Source organism: Delphinapterus leucas, chromosome 11 (genome assembly GCF_059928025.1).
Source record: "Delphinapterus leucas isolate spDelLeu-1000000601 "Yukka" chromosome 11, BTC_Dleu_Yukka2, whole genome shotgun sequence".
Lineage (NCBI taxonomy): Eukaryota > Metazoa > Chordata > Mammalia > Artiodactyla > Monodontidae > Delphinapterus > Delphinapterus leucas.
In genome coordinates this window covers 41,054,715-41,073,959 of record NC_143139.1, presented here as the reverse complement: position 1 = coordinate 41,073,959, position 19,245 = coordinate 41,054,715, and the positions used below count along the sequence as shown (strand labels likewise).

The window sequence follows — 19,245 nt, the reverse complement described above, 5'->3', positions numbered from 1 at the left end:
GAGGCAGTTCTACCAGGGTCAGTGATGTACAGTCTCCGCTTCAGTGCCTGAAAGAGCTATTTGATGATAGCAGCTGTGACACATTATACGTTATTCACGTAACAAATCATTATTACTAGAAATGGAAACTATTGAGCATTTAACATGTGCCAGGAACGACACTCCGAACTTTTTACATAATTATCTAATCGAATCCTTATAAAAAACCCTGAGAACTAGGTGGCATTATAACAATTTTTACAGATCAGGAAACTGAGGCCCGAACATTACAAAATTCCCCAAGGTTTCACGTCTAGTAAGTTGCAGAGCTGGGAGTCAAACCCAAGACTGTCTGACTCAAAAGTCCACATTATTACCATTTTGTTCTGTCATCTGCCAAAGTTCCTCTACGTTCCCTTTCTCAGAGATTTTAACACTGCTGTGATTGTCAAGAGAAACTATAACTGTAGAACTCCAAATGACTACGTAAAAGCGGAACTTCCAAGAATCATTAAGTTGTTCTTGATTAAGTACCCCACATGATTACCACCAAGCATCAACCTTTACCTGCCAAGCCTGGCAGAACTGAGGGGGAAAAAAATCCCAATACCTGCTACTGAGAGGCAGTCAGCACAGCAGTTAACAGCATGGGTTCTAGCGCTAAAGGTCCACAGTTATCCCACTTCTACCACTTTCTGTGTGATAACCTCTCTGTACCTCAGTTTCCTCATCCGTAATATGGAGCTAATATTATCACCTACCTTAGAAGATTGTTATAAAAAATTAATGAGATGTATAAAGTGCTCATTCACAGTAAACACTTGAGACTGTTTACTTATCCTTATCACTAACACGAATACCTCAGGTACCTGATGTGAAGAACCACAGCAGTTCTACTTCAACCCTACATACCCATTCCCCCACCTCCCCAAAACTCCAACCTATCTTCAACTCCAACTCCATCCATGACTATCCAAGTGCTGGAAGCAATAAATAAAGAAAATCTGTTTCAAATATTAAGTGGAAGATCCAGGTTTCTCTATCTTTAACCTTTATATTGATTGGTTCCTTGCCCCATATTATAAACATGCTTCAGGATCCTTCATCTTGGGAAAAAAAAAAAAAAAAAAGGAGAATGTCCACCCCAGGTCTCCCATTATCTACTGCCTCCTCTCTCCCTCTCTTTCTCTTTCTCTCTCTCTCTCTCCCCTATCTCTTAAAGTTCTCAAAAGAAAAATTCCTCACCCCCTGCAAGGTGGCTGCCTCAATGAGATTGCTTTTACTAAAATCATCAACAACCTTCCAGTTGCTAAATCTGGCAGATGTCTCTGGTCCTTACCTAACCTGACCTCTCTACAGCATCTGACACTGATGAATTGAAACTCTCTCCTCTCTTGGCTTTCGTAGTGGGTAGAACGGCGCCTCCCCCACAAAAGATACGTCTATGTACTAACCCCCCAGAATCTGTGAGCATGATCTTATTTGTGGACAGGGTCTTCCCAGACGTAACTAAGGATCTCAAGATGAGACCATCTTGGATGATACTGAAGGATATCCTTATGAGAGAGACAACAGATAAGAAGCCCAGGTGAAGACAGAGGCAGATTGGAGTTATGCACTCATGAGCTAAGGGACACCTAGAGCCGCTAGAAACTGGAAGAAGCACGGAATAACTTTCCCTTAGGGCCTTCGGAGGTGACACCAGATCCCATCAGTACTGACCCCTCCCTGGGTCCCCCCATGTGATCCCAGAGAGGCAGAATTACTTGGATACTTGAAATGGAGAAAAGTTTGGAGAAATCTTTATGTAACCTGTCCAGCCAAACAAAGCCAAGCTGAGGAAAATCCTCACATGCACCCAGGTGTTTATCAAACTCCATTCCTAAAACATAGCAACTTACACTCACCTGTACCAGGCAACTCCATCAGACATCTCCCCTTCACGTCTTGCTGAAGAAGTGGGGGTACTCTGGCTCAACTTCATACGTGTCTTCCCTAGCTGCCATATTTTAAAATCTTTCTTTCACTCTAACCCCTTTTCTCGGCACAACTCCCAGTTGCCCCTTTCTCTAATTATTACCAAACGAGAGCTCTTTTCTTGCACCCATGGCTATGTTCCCCACTAGAAGGGGAGCTCCTTGAGGACAGAAATTGTATCTTATCTTCATTCCCCTGTGCCTAGCACATTATCAAGCATTAATAGATAGAAAATAAACGTTTGCCAAATGAACAGGCAAATGGAAGACTTCACACCATGTCATTTGTATCCCATAATAAGCCTGTGGAATAGGTAGGGTAGTTTCTTAGCTTGAAACCCATCCCATAGCTGAGGGCGCTGAGGTCGGGAAGGTAAGTGACTTGCCCAAGGACACACAGCCACTTTCTTCTTTCCTCTACACCACTCTTCCTAATTGACACAAACATCCCTCTGTTTTCTCTCACCTAAACTTACCTGAGATTTCTTCTATGCTGTTTGCATGCATATCGAGAAGGACCGTTCCGTTAATAAGGCAGCTCCTTAGCTCAAAGAGACTGTGCAGTGAAAGGGTTGCGACGTAAGGCTTGCTCCAGCGCTCTCCCCCATCCTCAACATCTTCTTCAAACTTCAACCACCTGGAAGCATTACAAACAACCAGATGTTAAAGACAGAAAATGAGGAATTTTCAGGAGAGAGTTTTTAACATAAGCCACAAAGAAAGATACCCAAATAATCATATTGAACACTGTAATCTAATCTATACGTTCAGGGTACACTGGTAAGTGAACAAAGTAGGTTATAAAACAGTGCAAAACTGATTCCATTTTTCTTTAAAGAAAAATTTTAAAATACAAACACACACATGTATAAGACATCAAATGTTATATTCCTCATTATCCCTGGCTTGGTAGGATTTCACGTAATGTTCGTCTTCTTTTTGCTTATCTTTATTTTCTAATTTTCTCTAGTGAGCACGCATTGCCTATGCAATTAAAAAAATAACAGATCTAATCTATATCATCTGGATACATTGACAAATCACATTAATAAAATGATAATATTTATCTTTTTAAAAAGCCTATCTGGGACTTCCCTGGTGCCGCAGTGGTTAAGAATCCGCCTGTCAATGCAGGGGACACGGGTTCGAGCCCTGGTCCGGGAAGATCCCACATGCCGCGGAGCAACTAAGCCCGTGCGCCACAACTACTGAGCCTGTGCTCTAGAGCCCGCAAGCCGCAACTACTGAAGCCCGCGCGCCTAGAGCCCGTGCTCCGCAACAAGAGACGCCACCGCAGTGAGAAGTCCTCACACCGCAACGAAGAGCAGCCCTCGCTCGCCACAACTAGAGAAGGCCAGCGCGCAGCAGTGAAGACCAAACACAGCCATAAATAAATTAATTAATTTAAAAAAATAAAAAGCCTATCTGTGCGACCTTCAGACGCTGGCAAAGACAGAATGACAAGGCTAATTGCCTCCTTGCTTGGTACCAGGCTGACTGGCCTGTTTAATCCTCTCTACCCAGGAAACACACCCACGGATACAGCAGGTATCCAGGAAGCGCTGTTCCAATGAGAGGTGGAGCCACGCCTCGCTGGTTACCCACCTTACCTTCTTCCCCGAGGCTCAGGCACGCCGGCTTTGTATCACCCAGAAGTCTCACTTGCCAGTCACTGCAGGAGCTCTAGACATGGCCCTGGTCAATCTGAGGGCTCTTCTGGGGGTTGGGCCTTAGACAAGCATAGTCACTCTGCAACTAATCCAAGGAGGTCTACTGTCGGGCTGGCTATAATCCCAAAGGTGTCTGTGAAGTTGGACTGTCCAATAGGATGTCTCAAAAATTCTGGAATTTCCAGTGAATTAAAACCCAAATGATGCTATGGTTCATGCGCAGGAAAAGGCTGGACCTACGCTATGTCTGCTGGGCTAGGTCTAAACCAAGGCGGCCCCCTCAGGCATCTTATAAGCCAGACCTTTAATATCAAGAGCCCAGGAGCTAGTAAGAGAGGACCCCCTTAACGTTCTGTGTTTCCGTCACCAATCCCGGGCTCAAGGTCAACTTACATAGGTATTACCACAGACGTGACCAAGAGGCCAGCATCAAGGCTTCCCACAGAGGACCCTAGAACATCGGTCCCCGTGTCAGTCGTCATGTCTCCCGTGAAGAAATAAAAGGCAGGCAGGCCTGTCACTCACGGAAAGGCACACATTTGTCTGCCCAAGCGAATCTGGACCCAGGCGATCTTAAGGCCTCACCTGGCTGTCTCCTTCCACTCGGCGTCTTCTCCCTCTTTCAGGCAGATCTCATCCAGTTCTGTGAACAGCTCGTGAGGCACATGCTCTTCATCCTCCTCAGTGCCAAGAATGAACTGAACACGCTGAGATGGCGTGTCTGGAAAATCAGCCACGGAGAAAGGTCTCCTCCCAGCCTCAGCTTAGAACAGAAATAGCATCCTGCCACACTCAGCGCACCTGGGGGGCCTCACAACTTCAGGAACATACAGAAGATAATCCTGAACTCAGGTCAAAAAGATTTCTTTATTCCCAGAAAAAAAGCTATTCTTTGGAAGCAGTTTCATAGGAGGAAAAAAATTATTAAGTAAGACCATTTGAAGAAAACCCATGAGAAACTAGAAATCTGATGAATTTGATCAAAAAGAATGGCTAATTCTCTAGCAAATGATTTCACCTTCTATGATATTGATTTGGGGGGCCTGAACTGTGAAGTTTTCAGGAAGATACTTTTGATTCTCAGAGGCATTTCTTCTTCCTGGAAGCAAGCTGGGGAAAGTCTATGGAAGAGAGTCAAGCCCACCCCCTGCTCCACGTCCATCCCACACCCCTTCGGCCTCACCAGGCCTCCCCGCATGGACACCCACCCGCCCTCCCTCCTGAGGCGTTACCATGGGCCAGGGCCTCAGGGCCTTCCTCCCCCTGGCTGGCTCCCTTGCCCCGCCCTCGTCTCCGATGCTTCTGGCCATGGGTTCGGTGGTGCCGATGGCTCTGCCGGCCCAGGGGCATCCGGACCCCCACGTACAGAGTCCTATGACCTGAAAAGAAGCAGAAGGTCTGTGGAGAGAACTCCTTTAGGAAAAGGAGGCTAGTATACATGAGAGGGGAGAAGAAAAAGAGTACAGTCCTTTGGCCTGGTCACAACGCTGTAATGACAAAACTTCAAAGACCTCCAGGACTGAAGCTGTAGAGATGAGGGAGTTGAAGGTCTCAGTCCTGTACGTGGCTGCAAACCTCACAGGAATGTTGTTAAGATTAAAGGAAATAATGGGCGTGAACATGATTTGCAAACTGTAGAGTCCGAAACAAACGCTAGTTGTTGCTACTACAACGATTTGAGCAATTGACAAAACGTGATGCAGTCGCGCCATGACACCTACAGCAGGTCTCGGCAGGGAGGCCGCTTCCATTTGAGAAAGTGGTTAAGCGCTCAGGTCAACCTGCCCGGGTCCAAATTCACTAGCCATGTGACCCTCAACAAGTTATCTAATCTCTCTGTGGCTGTCTTTTTTTTTTTTTTTTTTTTTTTTGCGGTACGCGGGCCTCTCACTGCTGTGGCCTCTCCCGTCACGGAGCACAGGCTCCGGACGCACAGGCCCAGCAGCCATGGCTCACGGGCCCAGCCGCTCCGCGGCACGTGGGATCCTCCCGGACCGGGGCACGAACCCGCGTCCCCTGCATCGGCAGGCTGACCCTCAACCACTGCGCCACCAGGGAAGCCCTCTGTGACTGTCTTTAAAAAGGAATACTGAAGCTTATTCTTTAAACTCAGAAGATTTTTGTGAGAAGCAAATAAGAAATGTATGTAAAATGCTTAACACGATGCCTGGAGTCAATTTTAGCAGCCAGTAAATTCCAGGATCAGTTTCCATTATATTTTTTCTGCACCATCTAGAATAGCAGTGAGAGACTAGTTACAAATCATAAGGGGCATACGGCTGGGAGCATGAGGGAGAGATATTAAATATTTTACAAAAAGAGGGGAACACAAGAAAGTAAGTGATCCCACAGTGTTCCTCCCTAGTTCCTCCTTCCTACTCTCTCATTCCATCCATAAACATTATTTTGTTTTGTGCCTGACTTCCAGGCCTCTCTCACCTCCACCTGGTTTCCCCGGTCTTCCTGGTGAGCCTGGAGCCCAGAATCAGTAGCTGCAGGGATGCTACACCTGGATGCACAGAGCAGTGATCTTCCCCCATTTCTGCCCAGTTACTGCTGCTCGACACTCTGGATCTCAGGCTGCCCCCGCACATCTTCCACCACCGGAGCTGTTACAGTCTTTAGTCACTGTCTTCAAATCGACAACCGCACCCACACTTCCTCTGAGCAGGTGACCTTGCTTCATATCGTACGGAAAAGACAGGCCCTGTCCTGGGAACTCCCTCCATTCTCAGTCAGGCTCACTTTCCTCCTCCAGCTTTTCCTCTTTTCCAGGCTAATGAGCACCGCCTCCCACCCCACTGGGTCCCACTTCATCAGTTATCCTCAGTCTCTCCTTTCCATCCATCCCTTCCACGGGTTTCTCAAGTCCCTCTTACCTAAAAAGGAAATATTCCTACCATATGATATGACCCAGCAATTCCACTCCTGGGTATAGATCTGAAAAACACAAAAATACTAATTCGAAAAGATACATGTACCCCAATGTTCACAGCAGCATTATTTGCAATAGCCAAAATATGGAAGCAAACTAAGTGTCCATTAACCGATGAATGGATGAAGAAGATGTGGTACATATATACCATGGGATACTACTCAGCCATAAAAAGAATGAAATAATGCCATTTGCAGCAACATGGAAGGACTTGGAGGGCATTATGCTAAGTGAAATAAATCAGACAGAGAAAGACAAATACTCTATAATATCGCTTATATGTGGAATCTAAAAAATGCAACGAACTAGTGAATAAAACAAAAAAGAAGCAGGCTCACAGATATAGAGAACAAACCAGTGGTTACCAGTGGTGGGGGTGGGGGGAGGAGGGATAGGCAATATAGGAGTAGGGAGAAAAAAGGGTTATTATGGGACTATATGAAATCATGTGTGTGAAACTTTTGCACACTATAACGATTTAAAGAATCTTTCATTCAATAAATAAATATTTTAAAATAAAAATAAAAAAGAAATGTTCCCAGTGCAGTGCTATTCTCCCAAGTCTCTGCCTGTCCCCTTCCCTTCTCCATTAAGTCATGTTCAAGAACAGTGTACCGACCTAGCTCCCTTTCCTCACCATCCCCTTGTTCCACAGCCTCTGCACGTGGCCGCTCTCCACTGAAACTGCCCTCATCAGGGACGCCAAAGCCCACTAAATCACCAAATCTCTATCATCTTACGTCTCTCTCAGTTCAGCTCAAAAGACTCTCTGGAGAGCCCACCATGCTCCAGGCAGCAGCCCCATCCCTTGACTACTTCCTCCCCCTGGTGGTCTGGGCTTCTCCCATACCTGTACCACGGCCTTCCCTGGCTCACTTGCACTCCTCTGACTGCTTCTCCAGCCTTACCACAATCCACCAAAGGAAGGTTCCCCAGGTTTCTGTCCTTGGTCCCTTTCTTCTCTCTTTTTAGTGATATTTGCTCTCCTGATTTCAAAGTTTACTTCTGCAAATGATCCCCAAATCTTTATCTCCAGTGACTCAATATGTTCCAAAGCAAACTCACCATCCTCCATCTGAAATCAGACTCATAGTCACTTCTTCTATGTTTCTGTTCATGGCATTCTCTCAACTTTCCAGGCTTGAAATCTCAGCATTACCTTGGATTTCCACCTTGCCCCTCAGCACTCCATCCCATAGGTTAGAGCTGTCAAGTCTTTCTCTCCTCCCACTTTGACAACAGCAGGGGCCTCCTTCCTGCCTCCCCCACCAATTCGATCCTACAAACAAATCCTCCGGAAGCACTGCTCTGATCACGGCTCACTCTTACAGTCGGGACCCTTCATGCTCCAGCATGCTCGGGCCCCAGCCTCCTTTCTAGTTTTTTCTTCCTCTAGAACAAATTATACATTCAACAGGGAAACAAAGGGAAAGCTCTCTAAAAGAACTGAGTGATCATCTCAAGAGAGATCAAAGTGGAAATCCCACACATGCTCACACCAAATAAATGTTCTGGGGGGAAAAAATCTAGAGATGTACACCTTCTGCATCTATACCAACAACACCAGAACAGCCTGGTGTTTTTTTAATAAATTTTTTTATTTTATTTATTTATTTTTGGCTGCACTGGGTCTTCACTGCTGCTCGCGGGCTTTCTCTAGTTGCAGTAAGCGGGAGCTACTCTTAGTTGCGGTGCGCGGGCTTCTCATTGCGGTGGCCTCTCGGGCTGCGGAGCACGGGCTCTAGGCACGCGGGCTTCCGTAGTTGTGGCACGCGGGCTCAGTAGTTGTGGCTCATGTGCTCTAGAGCACAGGCTCAGTAGTTGTGGTGCATGGGCCCAGCCGCTCCGCGGCATGTGGGATCTTCCCAGACCAGGGCTCAAACCCACGTCCCCTGCATCGGCAGGCGGGCTCTCAAACCACTGCGCCACCAGGGAAGCCCCACAGCCTGGTTTTTACTCCGTCTCCTCCTCATGGCCTCAGCTGACGCTCCCACCCTCACCTCACACTCTCCTCCACCTAAACCAAACTGCTCTTCCACAGATGTACCAATGCTTTCCGGACGCTGACTTGCCTCACTCCTTCAAGATTCATTGCAAATGCACCTTCCTTCCTGGTATTCTTGCTGATCCCCCTGATCAGAGGTGCTGCCTCCTTCCTGCCAACCCTGAGTCCTTGGCTAGCATTCTCTTATGAACTTATCTTATGCCTTGCATTAAAGTTAGGCATCTATCAGTCTTTCTCCCGCTATTCATCGACAAGCTCCTCAAAGTCCCAGGTCAGACCTTCTTCCTCCTAGATTCCCTGACATAACAAAGCACGGCATCTTCCATGTGGTCATTACTCCACAGATATCCAGAAAATGGAATACCTCCTAGGTGCCTCCAGCAGGAACATAACCCCTTAGGATCCCCCCAGCAGTACACAACCTGAACTAAGAAGGCCTCTGATCTGAAAGGGGTCACAACAGGAACATGTAACCAAAGTGAATGTGTTTCGAGTGGATGAAATACTCACCAGGGCGTGGGATGATTGAGAAGGTCCTAGCCAGCCTGAGGATGGAGAGCTTATTCCAGGAAGAGTTCCTGGATAAGGGGACTTTTGGAAAGAGTTACCAAGGAAGACTTTTCCTTCTCTAAGAAATTTTTTTGGTCCAATCAGTTCCCACAAACATTAGCCAACCACAGCACCTGCCTTTTGAAAACACCAGAGAGACAGGCAAAAATGAAAACAAGCCCCAGCAGGACACAGAGCTAAGAATGACCGAGTGGTTATCAGAAAACTAGGCATCAGTTTCTAGGCTGGAGACTCGGAAGCAGGGACTTGGATATTCTGAGTGAAATCAAAAAAGGAGACAAACAAATAGACACTGGGAAATGAATCCAGCACCAATAAAATCCAGTCCATCTAACGGGATTCTGCAGCCCAATGACTTTACTAAACCAATCCTGTGGTCTCTTTGCTGGCCTTTCAACTGCTCTCCTACCCACACAGTCTTCATCCCCCTCATCTACCTACCTACTCACCTAAATTCTGCCTTCTTTCCAGTCTTTTTTCCAGCTATTGTCAAACCTACTCTCTGGGGACTGTGTGCAAATACAAGTATTCATTTAGTAAAAACTTATTAGAAGATGTAATTTTAGAATTTATTTTTTAAATAAGTATGCACACACGTACAGAGAGCAATCCTTAGTGAACTGGGATGGAACCTTGCAGAGCAGGACAGATATCACAGGGGGAGCCCACCCTGCAGATGGAACCTGGGCCTTCCGAGGCGGAGTACATTCCGAGCACACTGTTTATCAAGCATGCGCACAGAGCTCGCTAGCTCACACGGACAGACGGGTGTCCCAACCCCTGGACTTCAAGTTGACACAAAGTCAGTAACCGTGGGGGGAGTCTAACATGTGGAGCACATGCAAGCCTTTTTTTTTCAACTTATAACTAAGGCCAAATGGCTCTTACCTCTGTTGAAAACTTATTAGAAGGTACCAAACTTACTCTAGGATTCGTTAGTCTAGTAGTTAATCAGGAATAATGACCTGCCAGAAAAGACGGAAAAAGCCATTCCTCTAATTAAAGCCACTGCTCGGTGTTCTTCTGGGACTGGGAGAGTCCACTGAAGCAATCATGGACTATTGCTCTTTGTGAGTTTCTCTTCGGAAATCTGTCCTACTGTTTGCTTTTGACTCTTCCCATGTATATAAAAAAAGAGATGTTACGGTTTGATGCACCTTCTCCTGCTGATGGAGTTAATTTTTGCAAAAAAAAACCACGTTTACAAGTCTCTAACAATGTCCAGAGACTACATCTCAGAAGTAGTTCTCAAAGTGGTTTATGTCACGTGGTGTAGAGGGTATAGAACAAAGGGGAAGGAAGACCCAGAGCTTTATCTGCAGCCGCAGAACCGTGTATCATGGCACACATGGCAGATTAGAACACAGTTGGAAGAATTTACTTGTCTTCCATCAGAGTGGGACTGATTTTATTCCATGCCTTCAAGAGACAGCACTTCCCTGAGTGCAGCCTCACTGAGGGCGGGGCCCACAGCATAGCCGATCCTCCAGCAAATCCCAACTTCCTCTTCTCCTCTCCAGAGCTACTTGAGAACTACATCAGGCCCGAGGCGTGGGCACTGTATGTCCTCCGTTGCCTGTAGTGCTTTTTTTTTTTTTAAGTGCTATAACATAAATAAGATTCTAGTTTTCCAAAAGGTCTACGTATAAAGGACTGTTTTCCCCCAGCAATGCCATCATCACAGATGGCCTTCTTTTACAGGAAAATGGATACCACGTAAGGAATAGATGATGTCATATTGAGAAGACGCTCCTACTGCCAATTACTCAGCTGACCTCTGTGATGCAACCCAGTCCTCGGGATCCAAGAGTGTTTGCCCAGTCTTATTATTCTACTCCCAAGTAGATAAGAGTGTTCATAAATGGTTACCTCTTTGCTGAGGGCAAAGGTCTAGTGGGCCCAGACAACTAAACTAAAAGTAAAAGTACCCCCACGGTACAGTGAGACAGTAGGGAGGCAATAGGATTATCAGGGCAGAAGGAGGGGTGGGGCAACACATAAAAATGTTCATATGATGGAGCAAGAAGCTGAGGTTAGGTGGTTAACGCTGGGTACCGTCCTCCCTTGCAGGCAGTGTGGTAGAGTGGAAAGAGCAGAATTCCATCCCAGCCTCACCTGCTGTTAGGCTAGATGACCCTGAGCAGTTTCCCCATCACGTAAGATAGGGATGATGTCTACCTGCCTGGGCTGCTGTGAAGATTAAAAAGACGACTTGTGCAAAGTGCCTAATCAAACGCCTGTCACACAAGGGTCATTCAACAAATGTTAGCCTCCCACCTCCACACCCTTCCTTCTTCCCCTTTCTCCCAACTGCTGAAACCCACACTGGCTCCTCTTCCATCTGGTCAAAACAACTTCGAAAGCTCGACCTTGATTATGTCTGAACTCCACTGACCTCCACAGAGCCACCCACATAAGTTCTCATGGTAACAGACCCAGAGGATGAGTCAGCCTCTACAGCTTTGGCTCTCCCATCCAAAGGACAAGTTTTCTCTGGGGACTGTACAACTTTGATGGAAAAAAAAAAAAAAACCAGCACAGGAACAAGCAGTACAGAGAGAACACTTCACGTGCTGTCTCAGTCATTAGAAAGTTACTGCATCATAGCCTTCAATGCTGCAGGAGATGCTACAGAGATCGCACAAAGGCTTCTGAGCCAAATGTGGGTTCTCGTTCAAGCTACAGAGGACGCGAGCCTTTCTTTAATAAAACTGAGCCTTGCCATCACTATCAGGAAACTAGGCTCCGTGGGAAAAAGGAAAGCAGAAGCACAGCACAAAAGGGTCATGGGGGGAGTGGGGGTGGGAGAGGAGAGAAAGGAAGAAGAGCCTTGATAAGATAAACTAGATAGAGCAGGTCAATTAAAAGGCCTCTTCCTTCCCTTCTACTTCAGTGGGTTTTTATACAACTCTATGCTGTGAACTCTCACCAAATATGTTATATGCGTGTGTGTTTTCCCTTTTCTTGTTTAGATGAAAACACCAGGCAGAAATGGGTATTGTTAGAATGGGAAGAGCATACATTGGAAATGGGGTAAAAACGGGGTTTTATGGCCAAACTGAGTTTTTAAAACTATTTGTATTTTATTTTCTTTTGTATAAATTTGTATCTATATTTCCAAGCAGTTGTCAAGAATCAATAAACTGATCTGAGTGTTTCACATTCTCAAGGAATAGGTCATTTATTAATATTTATATTGGACTTTACTGTGCTGAAAGTACTGTCTCACAAGCTGTCTGTCTACTAGAGCCTAACAGTGAGACAGGTATTATCATCCCTATTTTTATTTAACATATGAGGAAAATGAGGCTAAGTGAAATTAAGTGATTTTTTTCCCAAGGTCTCACAGCTAGTGAAGAAGAGTTAGGACTCCAACCCAGGTCTCCTGATGGCAAAGCTGCTCCTCCCACACCAGGCTGCCTTTCGCTGATTTCCCTCGGTACATAGAACAGCAGTGCTTACCTTCCAACTCTTCTTTCTCATAGTGGATGTTGAGAATTGTACTGGTCCCACCCTGATCCACCACAGCTTCTTCATCTGGTCTCTGTTGAAACATAAATTAGTAGCCACAGTAATACCCCTACATTCATTCAAACACTCATTCAAGTGAATTCCCTGGCGATCCAGTGGTTAGGGTTCCACGCTTCCACTGCAGGGTGCATGGGTTCGACCCCTGGTCGGGGAACTAAGATCCCGCATGCTGCGCGGCCCCCCCAAAAAAACAAACAAACACTCACTCAAGTACCGTGTGTATGCCACACCCTTTATGCAACACTGAGGGGGAAAACCCAATGGTTTACAGATATTTTTACTTTTTTTTTTTTTTTTTTTTTGCGGTACGCGGGCCTCTCACTGTTGTGGCCTCTCCTGTTGCGGAGCACAGGCTCCAGACGCGCAGGCCCAGCGGCCATGGCTCACGGGCCCAGCCGCTCCGCGGCATGCGGGATCTTCCCGGACGGGGGCACGAACCCATGTCCCCTGCATCGGCAGGCGGACTCTCAACCACTGCGCCACCAGGGAAGCCCAAGTTTACAGATATTTTTAATTTCAATCTCACAATATCTCTGAGATGCAAACATGGCAGCCATTCTTTCTCATTTCATAAATAAGCAGCCCGATACTCAGAAAACTTTAAGTAATTACTGCCCAAGGTCAGAAATATGGTAAAAGGCAGAGCGAGGACTGAGTCCAGGTCTTGTGACTGCAGATCCCGTGCCTTTCCCACCCCTCCCCACTCCACCCATATGTCTGTATAACATGTTGGCATTTTGCAAGTGGTGTCAACCAGATTGTCTCATTTGGTACAAGCTGGTGTCCTTGACCTCTGTTTACCACTCTGTCCTTGAAATTCTCCACCCTTCTCCTCTGTCCCATCCTAAGTCTCATCTCCTTCTTCTAACCATAATTCCCAAGGAAAAGCACTCTATCTTTTGTTTCCCACACTTGAGCCTTACAATTTCAACAGGAGCCTGAAGCTGTGAGGATTGGTATTTGACAAACCGCCAGAATGTCACGCCTCAAGATCCATGTGTCTAAAACCCAACTAATCTGCCTTCCAAACTAGTACCCTGTGCCCATTTATTTACTCCTACCCATGACTCCATCACTTCTTAGTCCACATTTGAAATCTCAAGCTTATTTATTCATCCATTCCACGTATTGAGTGCCTATCATATGCCTTCCAGGAAACAGTTCCTTTTTCTTATCAAGTCCTCATTTGCAATTTCTCTCGAATTCACTCTCATCTCTGATCCTCTCTATCCTCCACTGTCCAGCCCTTTCAAACATAGAGGACATTTTTTCAGTTATGGAACCACACTCATTTTCTTCCCTGAGGGCTGCCCCCCGGCCTAGAACTATCACCCTCTCCCTGCTACTCCCACGTCCATCACCAGCAGCTAACACTTATTCATCATCCCATAGATCTCAGCCTAAATGCACTTCCTTAGAAGCCTTCCCTGACTACCTCCCATTAGTATGCCCCCACAGCACACTGTATTTCTCCTTAGTAATGAAATGTCTCTGCTCCTTAAAGGAGGGACCATATCTTTCTTCCCGTTTCCCCAGCACCCTGCAGACTTTTCACAAAGTAGGTGCTCAATAAATCTTTGTTAAAAGAACAAAGATAATGGCATCTACCCTATCAAGACCCTCACCAGATCCTGAATTATTTCAAATAATTATTTCCCTGACAATCAATTTCCTTTACCAAACCTGCAGCTCTAGCCAGGCTCTCTGATCCCGTAGGCACCATACACATTCCACACTGTCTGGTCATCTAGCAGGTCCTTCCCCAACTCTCCAGCACACCCAAATCCTCACCATCCTTGTAGAGCCTGCTCAAATTTCCAACTTCCGGTTCCAATTGTACTGTTTTATAGTTGCCCACCTATGCTCCCAAATAAGGCAACCCTGAACATCAAGCAATCCATTTTCCCAATGAAAAGATTCAAGAACAGTTTTCGAGGCCAAACTTTTAGGGAAGTAGATAAAATAGTCAAATGTCAATTTACAGTATTTTATTTATGAATTTAGTTTTATAGGCATATTTTAAATTATGTATTATTACTACCATGGAATAATCTCCAAGATATAATATTAAGTTTGAAAAGCAAGGTGGAGCGGCCGCCCCCTGGGGAGTTCGGGGAGCGCAGAGCCGGCGGCGGCGGCGGCGGCGGCGGCGGCGGCGGCGGCGGCGGCGGCGGCGGCGGCGGCGGCGGCGGCGGCGGCGGCGGCGGCTGCCGAGCGGACGGCCGCAGGCGCCGCCGCCTCCATAGCTGTTTACCCGGCTGCATTGTGGGAGTTCGACTTCCGTCGCCGCCAACCGCCGCCAACTGCCGCCTCAGCTTTCGCCGCCGCCGCCGCCCACGCCATGGGGTCCGTGACTGACGACGAAATCATACGGAAGCGTCTCCTAATTGATGGAGATGGCGCTGGAGATGATCGGAGAATTAATCTGCTAGTGAAAAGTTTCATTAAATGGTGCTACTCTGGATCCCAGGAAGAGGAATACAGCCAGTACCAACGTATGCTGATCACGCTGTCCCAATGTGAATTTTCAATGCGCAAAACTTTGCTGGTATATGATATGAATCTCAGAGAAACGGAAAATTATGAAAAAACTTACAAAGAAATAGAATGTAGCATTGCTGAAGCACGTGAAAAAATTGCTGAGTGCAAAAGGCAAATTCTTCAAGCAAAACGAATACGAAGAAATCACCAAGAATATGATGCATTGGTAAAAGTGATCCACCATTATCCAGACAGGTGTGAGACATTAAAGGAGCTAGAGGCTCTGCGTAAAGAATTAGAGCATCTTTCACATATTAAAGAAAGTGTTGAAGATACGCTGGAATTGAGAAAGAAACAGTTTTTCGTTCTTCTTACTGTCCTCCATGAGCTTAATCAAACACTGGAAAATCATGAAAAGCCCTCAAAGGTAGAAGCAGCTCAAGAAACAAGCATGGAAACTGATCCTAAACCATAGACCAACTAACCACTCACCATTCCCAAGAATATTGAAGTAGCAACATTATCTTAGTGTGTTCAGAATTTGTTGTGCTCTTGAGACATTTAAAGTTTTGGCAGTGAACTACTTTGCTTTTAACTATTAATGCACAGTTCATTCATATTTCTTCACACAAAGGAACATGACTTCATTATATATTTGTTTTTATTGAAATGCCTTTTTTATACTTAAAAGATAGGAAGCAACATCCAAAAATGTTTAATAAAATGTTTTCAAGCCAGATATGTTAGTGCTTGTTGGTATTCTAGGTAGTTTTTGGTCACAAAATAAGTGGAAGATAGTGAGAAGGTGGCATTTCTAGGATGTATATGAGAAAATGAGTCAATTTCTGGAAATCGTTACCACTTTTGAAAATGAAGCCCATGAATAGGCTCTCAGGAGGGCTGTGACCTTGTGAAATTAAGTACAAAATGTACACTTATTGTGGGAGAGTTTCCATGATAGTAAGAAGCACTGATAGCAGAGGTAATTACAAGATGAAAAGTAAATCAATACGTATTACTTTCTAGATCTCTGTCCTTAATACTTGAGCAATGTGGTTGTTAAATGTTTTGTTGAAATGTTTTCTCTCTATCGTTTTGTTCTGTAGGAGTCATTTTCAAGAGTCTTGCAAAAAGGATTTCATGATCTTTTTTAAAAATTAAACTAAATCTGAATCACTTGTAATTGTCTTAAGTATTGAATTACATGTCTAATACTTCTTTAGGTTCCATTCTTATCCATTTATTTTAGTTCAGAAACATGGCACTTTGCATGAATCATACCTTAATAATGTTACATTTTTGTAATTTTAATACAAACTCGTATCTTTAAAAGAATAAAAAAGATGGGGCTTCCCTGGGGGCACAGTGGTTGGGAGTCTGCCTGCCGATGCAGGGGACGCGGGTTCGTGCCCCGGTCCGGGAAGATCCCACATGCCATGGAGCGGCTGGGCCCGTGAGCCATGGCCCTGGGCCTGTGCGTCCGGAGCCTGTGCTCTGCAACAGGAGAGGCCGCGGCAGTGCAGAGGCCCGTGTACCGCAAAACAATAAATAAATAAATAAATTTAAAAGCTAAATAAAAAGCAAGGTGGAGGAAACTGTTTAATTTGCTAACTTTTATCTAAGAAAGGGTGTTGGAACAAAAACATCTGCTTACACTTAAAAACATACATAGGAAGAATGAGCGAGCCGTAAAAGATGTTTTTAAATAGTTACCTACAGAGGAGGGAGGGAATGGGGTAAAGAAGATAAGGATAGAAACTAAATTTCTTTGAAGATAACTTATTTTGCACATTTTTTACATAATTTTAAAACAAAATTCATTAATTTTAAAAAACCCAAAATTTTACATTTTAAAAAGCAATTCCCACAAATCAAAAACAAAATGAAAATAAGTGCCAAACTGATGGCATAACTATTCCAAGTAACTTTATACCATAAAGTTATAACTGACTGAACGTTCTTAGTGACATATATCCTAAGGACAAAAAGAATTTGAAAAGATCTTAAACTGCTTTTTAGTTGTCATATTGTTGGTTGCAGTGTTGGTGTTATTTTTCTGAGACTGTTGTATACTGTGAGATAAAATAAATGAGTGATTATGTGAACTTTCTGGCACTCTCAGTGTGGTTGAGACCTGGGGTTCTCAGAAGGTGTGAAAGCAGATACGGTTGCAGGACACATAGTCCTGAATTTGAATTGGAAGCACTGGAAGTATCAACAATGATATATCTTTAAATGCTTTAAAATTTGTAAATTTATATTTCCTAGCTCCGTCCAGACTAAAGGCCTAGAAAAAATGATCAGCCAATAGTAATAAGTATCATTAGCACCTAGATTGTGGTCTCTTAAAATGCCATTTTCTCTTAAAAGACATTCAAAGACAACGAGGGTTGTGTCAAAAGGGCTCAGGATCCAACTTAGAGAGGTCCCTTGCCAAAAACAGGACAATTTGAACATCAGTAAGGGTAATAACTGTAACAGATTGAATATATCAAATATGTTTAAATCCATGAGTTCACCATGTCACTTTAAAAATTAGCTAATTGGTCAACATTGGAGGATAATACTAGCAAACCAACTCATTATTTTGCAAAATGGTAAAAATTTATCCCGACTTTCCTATTTAAATTGTACCATAGAGTGGTACCATAGAGTAGATGAGAGAAGTTTCTTATTGTAGAAAACAATAAATGAAGAAGGAATGTTAGAATTAGAACATCGCCATTTTGCAATCCCTAATGGACTGCGTTGATTTTCAAGGCCACTAATATCACAAAAAGAGAGACAACCAGACACTGTGTGCCTCCTAATGGGAGACCTTATCACCACGCATGAAGTAATCTCACCAAATAAATTGTCCCTGAATCTGATCAAGACTCTAAATCCAAATACCAATTTACCGAAAATACAAAGAAACAGAGTTTAGTGGGAAAAAAATACCACAGGAGTACAATCAGTAAAATCCAGACTGTGGAAAACTATAGCTATAGAACAAATCCTCTCCCCACCACCTTTTTAAAAATAAATAATTGCAAGAAGAGAAAGAGAGAGAGGAAGGCAAAACCAATAGGTTAAAAGAGACAACAAACCAATCTCAGTATGTGGACTTAATTTGAATACTGATTTAAACTAACTAAAATAATTTTTAGTTATTTATAAAATAATTTTTAAAGTTATGACATTTGAGAATCAGAAATTTTTATCTTTTATGATATTAAAGAAATTATTTTCTCTTTAGGTGGTACTATGCTTATTTTTTTAAAGAATCCTTATCTTTTAGTATTCATACTGAAATATTTACAAACGATTACAGATACATAAAATAATAGGGTAACTTAGAAATACTACTTTTCTCACATTTTATAAAGTAATGTTATTCAAAATCTTCAGATACATCTTTAACATCAATGTTTTCCTCATTACCATAGATGCTTTGAGTCAATCTCCCAGAGCATGTCTGTTTCACTTCCAGCTAAGTTGTAAAGACTCTCATAAAATAAGTCAAGTCCTTTCTAAAGAATAACTTTTAGGTGGAAAAAACTTACCTTTATTTTAGACTTATTTGTTATCTGTGAATTTCCTGACAGCAGGAGTCACATATTTTCATCTTTTTGTTCTCCCAGAGCCTAATACAGTAGCTTACCACTGTCAGTAGCCTGTGCTCCTATAAGTTACAGGAGGGTAGGTACTGTGTCTTATGTTCACCACTATGTACCTAGCACCTAGTACAATGTCCAGCATGTGGTGGGTATCCAATACATTTTGATGAGTAAATATTTATTAGTTTTTTTAACTCTTTCTCATATGATCATATATTTCCTCATAAAACTTCACATATATGTATACCTATGTACGTATATACGAGTAATTTTTCATGTTGGCTTCCCCACAGGTTTGTAATATCTGGAGGGCAGGGACCAATTAATTACAATGCTTAGTACTGTCCACAGACACCTCACACAGCATGGAACACAGCAGGAATCTGGAGCGGGGCTGTGGTGCGGAGGGAGGGATGACTGATTTCTTGACTCTAAGACTATAAAAGCAAAATATAAAGAGTAAGGTCAATCATCTAAAATATTCAGGTTGAAAATCAAC

The 19,245-nt window shown here is 44.0% G+C and overlaps 1 protein-coding gene and 1 pseudogene across 1 annotated transcript in view; one reads left to right on the top strand and one right to left on the bottom strand.

Moving 5' to 3' along the window:
• The window catches only part of SLC4A8 (solute carrier family 4 member 8), an 81,593-nt gene that overhangs the window by 51,766 nt on the left and 10,582 nt on the right, over positions 1-19,245 (bottom strand). Inside the window, exons 2-5 of the mRNA XM_022572132.3 lie at positions 12,598-12,679; positions 4,858-5,004; positions 4,211-4,346; positions 2,432-2,592 (exon numbers count right to left, since the gene is read on the bottom strand). Of these exons, the coding sequence (XP_022427840.1) occupies positions 2,432-2,592; positions 4,211-4,346; positions 4,858-5,004; positions 12,598-12,679 (526 nt within the window). The remainder of the gene's footprint in view (positions 1-2,431; positions 2,593-4,210; positions 4,347-4,857; positions 5,005-12,597; positions 12,680-19,245) is intronic.
• On the top strand, positions 14,946-18,682 carry LOC111171389 (THO complex subunit 7 homolog pseudogene; annotated as a pseudogene).